The 14,012-nt window shown below is 38.8% G+C and overlaps 1 protein-coding gene across 1 annotated transcript in view; it reads left to right on the top strand.

Moving 5' to 3' along the window:
- LOC135198099 (prolow-density lipoprotein receptor-related protein 1-like) overlaps window positions 1-14,012 on the top strand; it is an 875,913-nt gene that overhangs the window by 652,830 nt on the left and 209,071 nt on the right. Inside the window, 5 exon segments of the mRNA XM_064225548.1 lie at window positions 3,453-3,704; window positions 4,944-5,146; window positions 6,269-6,453; window positions 9,327-9,544; window positions 9,712-9,903. Coding sequence (XP_064081618.1) covers window positions 3,453-3,704; window positions 4,944-5,146; window positions 6,269-6,453; window positions 9,327-9,544; window positions 9,712-9,903 — 1,050 coding nt within the window.

Here is a 14,012-nt window from a genome sequence, read left to right as displayed (position 1 = left end):
AACTTGTACATTCATTGCGACAAGTTCAAAATGCTGACCATCTCTCAGGTGTGAACCTTACTTCCCCGTGGGGCCGTCACCACCTCTATAGATCTTACAGACGCCTACTATCATGTACCAATAGCTCGGCACTTCCGTCTGTTTCTAGGCTTCAAATTAGGGAAGGAAGCCTTCTCCTTCAAAGTAATGCCCTTCGGGCTCAATATAGCCCCGAGGATTTTTACGAAGCTAGCGGAGTCGGTGGTGCAGGAGCTAAGGTCTCAGGGTATAATGGTAGTAGCGTATCTGGACGGATTGGCTAGCGTGGGAGATGGACAAGGACAAGTGTATGAAAGCCACGAAAAAGGTCATGACTTTCCTAGAACACCTAGGGTTCAAAATCAACAGGGGCAAGTCCCGCCTGTCTCCAGAGTCAAGGTTCCAGTGGCTAGGTATCCAATGGGACTTGGATTCGCATACTCTTTCCATTCCATCGGCAAGGAGAAAGGAGATTGCAAAGGCGACAAGACAATTCTTGAAATCCAAAAAGACGTCCAGGAGAAGCCAGGAGAGGATCTTAGGCTCTCTCCAGTTTGCTTCCGTGACAGATGTCCTGCTGAAGGCCAAACTCAAGGATATCAATCGAGTTTGGCGTTCGAAGGCCAATGCAAGGTTCTGGGACAGGCTTGCTCCGTTGCCAGCCATCCTGAAGAAACGTCTTCGGCCTTGGTCGAAGGCATCAAACTTGGCGAAGACAATTCCGCTGCAATTTCCTCCTCCGTCCTTAGTGGTGCACACGGATGCGTCTCTGACGGGTTGGGGGGGATACTCGCAGTACGAGAAGGTTCAGGGGACGTGGTCGACTCAGTTCCAGAAGCTCCACATCAACGTCCTGGAGGCTATGGCTGTGCTTCTTACGTTGAGGAAACTTCACCCACCAAAGGGGACTCATATCAGGTTGGTTCTCGACAGTGCAGTAGTAGTGCACTGCATAAACAGAGGCGGTTCAAAATCAAGCCATGTGAACCACGTAATGATAGCAATCTTCTCTCTAGCGGCCTAGAACACCTGGCATCTGTCAGCTACTCACCTGGCAGGAGTTCATAATGTAGTATCGGACGCACTTTCTCTCTCAGTCCCACTGGAATCAGAATGGTCACTGGACTGGAAGTCATTCAAGAAGGTTTGCAGCATAGTACCGGGTCTGGAAGTGGATCTGTTTGCTACCGAGGCGAACCACAAACTCCCATGTTACGTAGCCCCCAACCTGGACCCTCTGGCCTACGCTACAGATGCTCTGACCATAGATTGGAACCAATGGCAGAAAATTTACTTATTTCCTCCAGTGAACCTTCTGAAGGTTCTGAACAAGTTGAGGTCATTCAAGGGTCAAGTGGCACTCATAGCACCACATTGGCCGAAGAGCAACTGGTTTCCTCTTCTCCTAGAATTGGGTCTCCGTCCTCACTCTCTTCCGAACTCGAGCTTGTCACAACAAGTACAAACGAAGACTGTGTTTGATTCCTCAGGTCTTCACAAAACCCTAACTTTATGGATTTCATGAATTTTGCAGGATGGAGTGGTGAGGACATAGACCCAGAAAACATTTCGTTCTTGGAGTCAGACAAAAGGGAATCAACACTCCGCCAATATGATTCAGCAGTTAAGAAATTGGCGGCTTTCCTCAATGGGTCCAATATCCAAAATATGTCAGTTAATGTAGCTATCACCTTCTTCAGGAGGTTATTTGAATAAGGTTTGGCGGCTAGCACAATTACAACTACGAAATCAGCCTTGAAAAAGATTTTCCAGATCGGATTTGGTATTAATTTAACTGAGTCGTACTTCACGTCTATTCCGAGGGCTTGTGCACGTCTTCGGCCTGTACAGAGACCGTCGACGGTGTCATGGTTTCTTAACGATGTACTTAAGCTCGCTTCGGATACAGACAACTTGGCATGTGATTATCAATCCTTATTGCGTAAGACACTATTTTTGTTAAGTCTGGCTTCAGGTGCTAGGGTCTCAGAGTTGTCAGCTTTATCTAGAGACCCAAGTCATATAGAATTTTTACCTTCGGGGGACGTGTTGCTTTCACCAGATCAGACATTTCTCGCCAAGAATGAGGACCCTTTAGATAGGTGGTCGCCATGGAAAATTGTCCCGCTTCTGCAGGATCCATCATTGTGCCCTGTGCAAACACTGAAGGATTTCCTTTCTAGGACATCTGGCCATTTGGAAGGCCCGCTTTTCATTAGGGAAGCTGGGGGGACCATTTCTCTGAAGGGCATAAGGCAACAAATTTTGTATTTTATAAAGAAAGCTAATCCAGGATCATTTACGAAGGTGCATGACATCCGAGCTATTGCAACAACTATTAAATTTTTCAAATATATGTGTTTTGATGATCTTAAAAAGTACACTGGTTGGAAGTCACCCTCAGTTTTTAAACGCCATTACCTTAAGTCCTTGAAGGCTCTTAAATACCCGACAGTAGCAGTGGGCAGACCAGTGTCCCCTGCTACAGCATGAACAATTTGCAGTGGCTTTAATTTTTCCTCATTTTCTTTCCGCCAGCCTCATCAACAATCTACCTAAGCTACCTCAGCCCATACTATGATGTTCAAATTTAGAGTTTAAGTTTTATTTGTACATATTGTTATTGTATTACAATTTAAATCCGTATTTTTGTAACTGAAATTTATATACTTTTTTAGCCTTAAAATATGGTGTCGATTAAGGCTATGATATATTTTTATACTATGTGTATCTTAGTTTATTATATTCTCACTTTTTTTAGTTGTTTTTTCACTTTCAACCCTTTATTTTTGAATTGTCATTTAACTTATATGTCTTTAGCTTGGTGCTTTCTCTGGTACAATTTCACGGAGCGACACGGCTGAGCCCAGAAAAGGGATTTTGACGTATGAAAAATCTATTTCTGGGCGAGGAAGATGTGTCGCCCAGTGAAATCCCACCCTGTCTCTCCCACCCTACTTAGTCACCAAGCTAGAATGCTATCTGCAGGTATGTCGACCCTGACGCTACCTTCGCGGTAGCAGAGAGTGAGCCGTAGCACGGCTCCCCTTTTCTAAGGGGTTTTGATGTGGAAAAGGCTAATTGAAGAGGCTGCTGTGGTAGTGTTTTGCACTCGCCCCAGATTCATACTGACACCCTTTTAGAAAGGGTGAGCGAGTTAGGATATTCTGGCATGTCCAATTTAGCAGTTCTCTGGTATTTTAGCAATAATTTACCTTAGAAATAGCGCTAAAGGAACGTATTTCACTAGGCGACACGGCTTCCTCGCCCAGAAATAGATTTTTCCTACGTCAAAATCCCTTATCCCTATATATTATATATATATATATATATATATATATATATATATATATATATATATATTTCAAGTGTTTGTTTAAGTTTCTTTTTAATAGTACCCTATTAACATTTTCTTTCCTTTTCCTTTATTTCAGATTTTAATGAATGTTTAGAAAATGCCAGACTTTGTGCACACACCTGCATAGATAAGGACATTGGATATGAGTGCCGTTGCAACGATGGATATAAGGTCAACCCAACAGATGCTAAGTTATGTGATGACATAGATGAATGTGAAGATTATCCTTGCCCTCATTTCTGTCAGAATACTATAGGTTCTTATAAATGTTCATGTGCTGAAGGGTACATATCAGAACAAGATGGCCACAAATGCAGAGCCAACTCAAGTAAGTTACTGATTGTTTTTTTGCATGTTACTGTATGTAGTTACTTGACAAATATTTATTGCTAACTGTACAAAGATTGTTCCCTGCATTAGGTGAGATATCATGTTATTCCTCTAAAACACAGATTTGTTAATTTAGGAGACATCTGTTGTGTATAATTGAGAATATAAATTTCAATTCAAGTTGAAAGGGATTTGTATTTAATTAGTATATGGCTGTTGTCACAGTTCATAGGAGAGCTGCTTTGTGTCACTTATAAAAACTAAATGTACTATTCTTTGTGGTCTGGAAAGAAAAAGGCTATTAGTACTACATACTGCTCGAATACAATCTAAGCTCCCTCTTATATCTTGGTGTATTTCCTCCACTTTTGAATAGTTTTTATTCATCATTATGGTGATTTTTATGTTGTTGTTCTGTCATTTCCTAATTGCGTTTCCTTTTTATTTTTAATGAGACTGTTTACTGTTGTGCTTAGACATACATGTAGGAAAATTTTCCTTATAGCTGCGCAATAGTACATCTTTTATGCTTACATTGTCATCTTGACTCCTCTTCCTCTTACATGGTGAAGGTATTTTAGCATGAAAATAATGTAGACCATTGTACGTACTTCAGTGTGCATGAAGAGAGATTATCCATTTGTCTGTCCGTTAGTGTATCTGTCATGCTTACTTTATCATTGGTGCTCATCTTCCCCATTTCAAAGGTTTTCTGTCGAAATGGTGCATAAACAACCCATCATACTTAGATTTGCATGAAAAGAGTTTGTTTATCTATTGGGGTTTTTATTTCTAATTCAGGGTGCAACATTTACCTTGTCATTGCACCTCCTCCTACATTTGACAGTAGATGTCAGTGAAACTTGATTCTAGGTATGTAGACCATGGACATGAAAGGAGATTGTTCATCTGCCTGACCATCAGTTTGGTTAATACACTTGCCTCCTTATTTTAAGTCTGATCAGGCTTTTGGGTAAGCTGAAATTTAGATATCAATTACTCATGTAGTCATAATGCAAGACAACACCCATCACTAAGTTATTTTACTATATTGTGTGTGGTTGTAATATATCCTGCATCAGTAAATATGGTTGATTTGATATGTTGAATCTCTGTTTGATGTTCAATTTTCAGTGAGTGAATATTACAACTTCCTTGGAAGTTGTATGAAACTTGAAATTAGACAATCAGATGATTGGTATCTGATTAAAAACAAACTAAAACCTTTTTTTTTCAGCTGCAAAACCAAAACTGATCTTTTCCAATCGTTACTACATCAGACAAATTGGAATTGATGGAAAGAATAACACCTTACTGGTAGCCAATCTCACCAATGCAGTAGGATTGGACTATGACCATGTAGAAAATTGTATATATTGGTCAGATGTTACACATCTCTCCTCATCTGTGAAGAAAATGTGTAATGACAGCCAGCCAAAGGTAAGATGGTTATGAGGCCTTGTATGTTATATATCATCTAATACTGTACGTATATGAATTTTCTAGTAATTTCTTATTTTATAAGTTTCTTATCATGATCTTTTATTGTTTCTGCCCAATGCCACACATACAAATTATAAAAGTTTTTCATATTTGTGTGAAGACCTAAACAGTATACTAAATTCTCAACTAAGAGGAAGAATTGTTCTTTTTAATAACTTTGGGTTGGTTATGCAGAAAATTCATGCATGTAGTTTTGTCTGATATTATTGATGTTAACTCTTTTTCTGAGAACAAAAACAAAGAAACACCCAAGAAAATCGTGATTTCCATCAGCGTGTAATAGTGAATATGAAAGAACAGTATTGGAATAAATCCATCTGCAGTTCAAATTGTCATTAAGTGACATTACATTTAGATCACTGGCAATTTAATGGTTCCATAACAATGATTAAGTGCTCTTATATTTGCTACACAATTAGTAAAGCTTGATTATGATCAGAACATGTGATTTAATTATTCAGTGGTTAGCAGAAGAGTGGACGTCTCTCATTTAACTTGTTCATAATAGTACTTTATTTTTCCTAAAGTTTAAAGAAAAAAGTAAAGATAATGGACTGAAAAAAGGCTTGAAATGTTTAACTATTTTCTGCTTTAGAACAGTGTTTAGAAACTGTGGACCTTTAAATGGACTTCCATTGTTGAAAGTATGCAATTAAAAATTAAAGTACATACATCTCTATTTTAATCACAAGAATAAAGATGGAATACCAAGTTTTGTATTTGTTAGAAAATAAGATTCTTGTTTATTTTTCAAGGCTAATGATCTTCAGTGAGTGATTGATTGTGTAAATTTTTCTGGTTATTGTTGTACAATGGTGGACCATTATTAAATTACAACAGACCTCCTCCTGACCCATGTTGGAACTGAATACGTACTGATGGATATGGATTTTGGAAAATATTAGAAGAATTCTGATGGGAAAAGCCAACAAGAATATTCTTAAAAGATTACTTCTTGAACTTTTGTTCATGAGCTATTCTTTGCATTTATTATTAATTACTAAACGTTTTGAATAGTTTGAGGATCTCTTATTGGAGCTTTGCACCAAATTTTTCCAGGTTCTTCACTCTGCAGTGCAAAGCCCTGATGGCATAGCGCTTGACTGGGTTGGCCGGAATCTCTATTGGTGTGATAAAGGTAAAGATACCATTGAAGTTTCCAAGCTAGATGGTCAGTACAGAAAAGTTCTCATTAATAAAGGACTACAAGATCCTCGCGCAATTGTACTAGATCCTTACAATGGGTAAGTTATGCCTACTATGCCAAATTTTTCTTTCTAATAGCCTTTCATAGTGAAGTTTTAAAAGTACAATATTTAAGATGATGCATAATGTAATTCTTTAGGCTATATTTGGAAATATGAAAGACAAATATTGTATGAGAAGTTTTAAAAGTACAATACTTAAGATAATGCATAATGTAATTCCTTTGGCTATATTTGGAAATATGAAAGAGACATATTGTATGAGAAATAGTAAAAAGTCAAGTATTGTATGAATATAGAAAAGGTTGAACAAATAATGAACATTAGTAAATTTTGAAATTGAATGTCCTCTATTTGTTCTTTTGCAATTTTTATGTATACTATTATTTTGATATTTTTCTGTTTCAATACAATTTACAAACGCCAGTAATACACAGTATTACTTACTTTACTTTATCTTCCCGCCACTGGTTAGTGGCATAAGGCTGATACAGTTCCTCTCCATCTGTCTCTATCCCGAGCCATTTCCCTTGCTTCCTCTAAGTTTTGGATTTCATCCCCAAGATCCCTGACATTTATGTCTATCCACCTCGTTCTTGGTCTACCCAGCGGTCTTCTTCCTATTTGTACTGCTCTCAGTGCTCTCCTGGGGTCTCTATTCCCATCCATCCTCTCAACATGTCCAAACCATTTCAGCCTTCCCCTCTTCAACCTGGTACTGACTGGCCTTTGCCTCAATCTCACCCTGATGTCTTCATTTCTAACATAGTCATCCCATTTAATGCCAAGTATCCTTCTCAGCAGCTTCATCTCAAAAGTATCCAACCTTTTCTCCTCTGTTCTGGTCAGTGCCCAGGTGGATGAGCCATACATCAGGACTGGTAGTACTACTGCATTGAATATTCTCATCCTAGTTCTCAAGCTGATTTCATGCCTTGACCAAACGATTTTTCTCAGAACCTCAAAAGCTCTTGCTGCTTCTAGTTTTCTAAATACACAGTATATGAAACTTAAATTTTATCTGCTTGAAGCAGAAAAGTACACTACATAATCAACAGTTCTCTGAAATTGAGATAGTCTTTTAGACAAAGGGATACCTATTATTTATGTCACTGTAGCCATTATTTTATTGGTCAATATATATTACAGGTTCTTCTGTTAATTATTTGAAATGATTTTAGTATCTTAATGGATATTCTGAGTTGTAGTAAATGACAAATGCCTTTTTTAAGATGACAACTTCAGATTTTCTACAAACTAATCTATGTTTCCTAAACATTTCCTATAATTAATAATGATGGAAGTTATACATTCCTCTTACTTATGTTTATAACTTATTAGGTTTATTTACCTATTCATAAGGAATCTGATTAAGCTGTTTCATAACTGCTCATTCCTAGTTCTCATCTTCATAAAATGTCAGACAAACTGCTGAATGCCACTTGCTTTGTGATTTTTTGGGGGGGCTGCTGCTTTGTTTCCAATTTGATTCTTACAATTGATTTGTTAGCCGTCTCTTCTTTCATCCATTGACCATCATCTGTGGTTAGTAGTGTGGAAGAAACTTTCTTGGTTCTGTCAGTGTATTCTTATCTTAGTAAGATTTTCCTTTGTCAAGAGAGCAACTAGAAAAGAATGCTTTCAAAGTAATATGTGGGCATTATGGGATTGAACTTCAGAAATTCTGATGATCTTAGGTCCTGTTTAGAACTTGAAAAAGAACATAACCCTGCCATACTGATTGACTATTTGCTCCCCGAAGTAAAATACAATATCATTCTGGTACTGCAGGGCTTTATAAGTATACTTTGTGAAACCTTAAGGGAACCTCCTTGGAGAAGCTTTATCTTGAAGACAACCATGTGGCACCATTTCATTATTCATAAGTGTTTTATACATAAGCTGTCAACAGAAAGACAGGTAACCTACAATAGAGGATGTATGAGGTCAAGGAAGATGTTTGTCATAGCCCAGCAAAGCATTTCAGTTTTGGTTCATGAGAACCAGTTCATCATGAGCCTTATTAGGATGATTTGTTAACTGTTGTTGTTGTCTTTCCTTAATCTGCAGTATTAATTACCTCACAATTCTTTTTTTCTTCCTTACCTCATTTTATTTTTCGTGAGGGCTTCGTGTTGGGTGATTACATCAGTTTATTGTGATTTTATGTGATTTGCAAGTCTTATACTTACCCTAAGGATGGTTATTTTTTGTTAATCATGGCTCAGCCTATGTATGTAGGCAGGCATGCTAAGAATTGCTGTTCGATTTTACATTGTATGTATTTGGATAAGGACCTACATGTAGTACTTGGATAAGGACCTACCCTTGTAGTGCCCCTCATTGCAGTGCCCTTCATGCAAGGGCCAAAAATGTTACCCCTTGTTGAAGTGTATTGCTTTTATGAGAACTGGTGTGTCAACCAGTAGTACTTGTACACCAGCACTATGAATATAGCATAAAGTTCCCTGCCTAAAGAATTGCATTTGAGGCTGGTAAATTTAATTTTTCTTATCTAGAACAAACATTTTGGGCCAACCTTTTGTAGTTAATTTTTTTAAAAAAACAGTGGTCTGATTGAACTACCAAATACAGTAAATTAATTTGATCCTTTCCAATTATTACTAGTATATCCCTGACCTGCAGATAGTCAATAATTGAGAGTTTGGTAGTTGAGACAGGGTTTTTGAAGGAAGATCCTATAAATTTTCCAACTATTTACTAGTTAGGAGTCTATTTGATCTTTCTTCTCAGGTGTGTAAGCATAAGTAAAATCTAGAAACAAAAATTAAAGTCTCAGTTTTAAACAATTCATGATATTTCATGAAAATCGTGTTGCTGTATTTGATGTTTTAATTGTAATTCTGGAAAATATGATGCTCTGTTTACTCTATATTCCCTCCTTTTTGCAGATACATGTATTGGACAGACTGGGGTAATTCACCTCATATAGGTAAAGCTGGGATGGATGGGTCAGATCAGCGTGTCATAGTGAACACAACACTTGGATGGCCAAATGCACTTACTATATCTTATGTCACTCATGAACTGTTTTGGGCTGATGCTCACCAGGATTATATAGCTCATTCAGACCTTGATGGAAAAAATATCAGAATTATCAAGAGTAAAGGTACATAAATTTTTATATAAACTTACTTTTGTAATATAAAGTATTTTATATCATCCCATTTTGATTTAGAAGCTTTTGCATTATTGTATATTAGTGTTTAGTATGATTAGAACAAATAATTATTTCTTTTTTACTGAAAACTATTTCCCCTTGATTTACCTTAACAGATACTGCTCCATTACATGTCCAGCACATTTTTGCTATCACTGTGTTTGAAAATTATATCTACTGGACTGACTGGGAATTGAAGGCTGTTGTACGTGCTGATAAATACTCTGGGGCTAATGTTCGCACAATTTACAATGCTGTGCATAGGCCTATGGATATACATGTTTATCATCCTTTTCGGCAGCAACCTTGTAAGTTCATATTTGGCCATATTATTGTTCAAGATAGAATTTAATTTCTTTCTATGAATAATTATAAGTACAGTACAGATTTAGATATATATTTTGGTGTATTGGAGAGCATCACTTATCAGTGTGGACTCTCAAAGACGTAACTGACCCAAAAAGGGATTTTGACGAAGGAAAAATCTATTTCTGGGGAAAGACCTGTGTTGCCCGGTGAAAAGTTCCTGTAGTTCACTTTTCTAAGTATAAATAGATTCTAAATATACCAGAGAAAAAAGCGAGCATGGTGTGCTGAGGTTACTACCCTCGCGTGAGCACCCAAAGGGTGTCGGGTATAAAGTACAAGGCGAGTGGAAGCCACTATTCACAGATCTTCTGCCAATTAGAGGATTCCTTTCCAAAATCCCTCTCGTGGAAAAAGCCGTTGCAAAGGCCACTCCTCCCTCTCGCTCCTGCTACTACTACCCGACCCGCGCGCCATCTCCATTCCTGGATTAGACATCCTAGCTTGGATTGGTTAAGGGTGGGGAAATAATTAGAAGGGATGGGTTCACCAGGTGACACAGGTCTTCCCCCAGAAATAGATTTTGCCTTCGTCCAAATCCCTTATCTGGGTTCGACCTGTGTTCGCCGGTGAAAAGGTATCAGAGAATTCCCATCCAAGCTTACCAGATACCAAACAAGTCTATAAAGAAGGAGTTAATGAAACATAGGGTTCATTTAAAAAATAAAATTTTACTTGCTTGCTAATTACACTAGGACTTAAACTATGACTTAGAACTAGAAACAACATAATAATATAATATACTTAAGTATGGTATCTAGAGCAATATACTAGGGTATGTACAAACAGGTCCATAAAACAAATATGGCCTCAATATTTTATATACATGTTCCAGTGGCAGGATGACGACCCAACCATCACGACCCGGAGGAGAGAGGTTTGGTGGGGAATATGAGCGAGGCAGGCAGGAAGGAGAGAGTATTAAGGGAAAAAAGGGTGACAAAGGCTAAGGAAAGGATTTGACAAGATTCATCATTCAGGGGAGAATATGCTCCCAGCAGCAATCGCTGGGAATTTAAGGGCCTCTAGATTCTTGAGATAGTGGCGTTTAAAAACTGCTGGAGATTTCTAACCCATATATTTCTTCAGGCCTTCAAAATTCATATTGTGAAAGTAATTAATAGAGGTATCCACTGCTCGGATATCATGAACGTGTGGAACTGAATCCGGGTTGGCCTGTTTAATAAAGTAGAGTATTTGTTGTCTAATACCTCTAAGAGAAATCATACCACCTTTCTCTCTAATGAAAAGGGGGCCTGAAGATTTTCCGGATGTCCTGGCGAAGAAGGATTTAAGGGTAGCGACAGGGCACAATGATGTGTCCTGCGCTAGAGGTATGATTTTCCATGGAGCCCACCTGTTTTGTGGGTCCTCATTCTTAGCCAAGAACCTCCGGTCTGGGGATAGTAATACTTCACCTGACGGGAGGAATTCTATATGGTCTGGATTCCTAGAGAGAGCCGAAAGCTCAGATATTCTGGCATCTGAGACCATGGCCATTAGGAATAAAGTTTTCCTTAGCAGGGTTATATAAGAGCATGACTCATTATTAGTGTCTGAGGCTAACTTGAGAACGTCATTCAAAAACCAAGAGACCGTATGAGGGCGGTCTATTGGTCTCAGGTGGGCACATGCTCGTGGAATAGAAGAGAAATATGAATCTGACAAGTTAATATTAAATCCAACCTGGAAAATCTTCCTCAAGGCTGACTTGATTGTCGTAATGGTACTAGCAGCCGGGCCCTTCTCAAATAGGGTTCTAAAGAATGAGATTGCCAGATTCATGGTCATTTCATGAGCAGCTGAGTTTTTTAGAAATTTGGCTAATTTCTTCACTGCCGAATCATATTGCCTGAGCGTTGATTCTCTTTTATCTGATTCTATGAATAAGAAGTTTAGTGGATCAATACTAGGGTCCTTTTGAGCTGCAAACTTCATGAAGCCCATAAAGTTAGGGCATTCAGAATTATTGAGGAAGCTGACACAGTCTGAGTTTGTACTGTCTGTGTCAGTTCTGGACGAGGGATCCATCTGAGTCGCAGCTTCAATTCTAGAAGAAGCGGAAACCAGTTGCTCTTTGGCCAGTTGGGTGCCACTAATGCTACTTATCCTGTGAAAGATCTTAGCTTGTGCAGGACCTTCATCAGAAGATTCACCGGTGGAAAAAGATAAATCTTCTGCCAATTGTTCCAATCTATGGACATCGCGTCTGTGGCGTAAGCCAGAGGGTCCAGGTTGGGTGCCACATAACACGGTAGTTTGTGGTTGACTTCTGTTGCGAATAGATCTACTTGAAGGTCCGGGATTTGATTGCAAATCCACCGGAATGACTTTCTGTCCAGGGACCACTCCGATTCCAACGGAGTCGTCCTGGAAAGTGTGTCTGCGATAACATTTCTTACTCCCGCCAGGTGAGTTGCTGACAGGTGCCAATGGTTTTTCGTCGCCAATGAGAATATCGCAATGAATACGTGATTCAGTTTGCTTGCCTTGGAGCCTCCTCTGTTTATGCAATTGTCCACAACTAAACTGTCCGAGACTACTCTCACATGACTGTTCCTGGCCGGAGTTAGTCGTTTTAAGGTCAGGAAAACTGCCATAGCTTCTAGAATATGGATGTGGAACTGGCGGAACATACCCGACCATGTTCCCTGTTTGAATTTTGGCCTAGCCTAACTCCTTTCTTTCTCTATAAAAATGAATAATCTACCCACCTGTACGCTTTCTCCTCTCCAGTACACTCCAGAAATCACCTTAAAACACCAGCACACAAGACTTACGACCCAAAAACAACTCCTACCAGACAGAGAGCTCTCCCCTACCAACCACACACCACCAACACGTGCTTTCTACTCCCGCCCCGTTGTTATTGTTTACATCCGGCCGACGCCGCCGCCATCTTGTCTATGACGTCACAGCCTATGACGTCACAACACAACTTAAATACATCAACAGACACCTTCTAGAATCTACCACATGTTGTCTATATATAGGACACCCACCATATTTCAACAATGCATAAAATACCCATAACAATTATACAATATATAATCACACTTATCTATACCCATAACAATTATACAATATATAATCACACTTATCTCTTTCTCCCTCCCCTCCGACTGTTTCCTAACCTAGTATTCCCCTCTTAATTTCCTTCGTCCTCCAACTCTTTACCCTCTACATAATTTCTAATACATTTCCCCTGAAACTCCTGCTTTAGTTAATACATCAGCCACTTGCTCCTTTCCTTTTATCCATCTCACCTCCTTTATTTCCCCGGATTCAATGGTTTCCCTTATTGCAGCAATATCTATTTTTAATCTCTTGCTACTTACACCAGTGCTCGATTTGATGGCGGTCATTAGTGTTTTACTATCAGTGTTAACCAAGGCTTCTAAATTTCTCCTCCTACTACCTCTTCCCACAAATGCTTGAAATATATCAATCCTTCTACAGCTTCCCCAACACTCAGGGCTTCAGCCTCAATGGTGGATTTTGCCACTCTCCTGGATTTCCTAGACTTCCACCATATGGGACTTCTCCTCTTCCCATCTGTCAAAGAAATAATATAACCCAGTTGAGTATGGCCATCTTCTATGTTTCCAAATGAAGCGTCTGCATAGGCTTCCCAATAAACCCTTTCTTCTTCTTTCCATCTCACTTATTGTAACTTCGCCCATCATGCTCTTAGTTTTTCTCACAATTTTAATAAGTTTCTTCATATCCTGAGTTGTTCCTTCTTTAATGCTTTACTTAATTCGCTAATATCATATGATATTTCTGGCATCGTGTGTAGTGATACCCAATTTCAGCTGTCTTACCACTGATCTGTACTCTGTTAACTCTTTTTGTTCTAGCACTCTATTACCCGTATATCTTCTAGCCTCTGGTTCTCTTATGGAATTTATATACTGCCACTGATTAAGGGAAAATCTATTCTCCTTCTGCTCTATTACTACTCCTATATACTTGAACCTTTTACTCTCTTGTTCTCCTACTTGCAATTTCCCTTTCAATCTCCCAATCGTTTCCTTTAAGAATCCTTCAG

Source organism: Macrobrachium nipponense, chromosome 21 (genome assembly GCF_015104395.2).
Source record: "Macrobrachium nipponense isolate FS-2020 chromosome 21, ASM1510439v2, whole genome shotgun sequence".
NCBI lineage: Eukaryota > Metazoa > Arthropoda > Malacostraca > Decapoda > Palaemonidae > Macrobrachium > Macrobrachium nipponense.
Note: the sequence above shows the minus strand (reverse complement) of the source record. Positions and strands in the feature narration are given on the sequence as shown.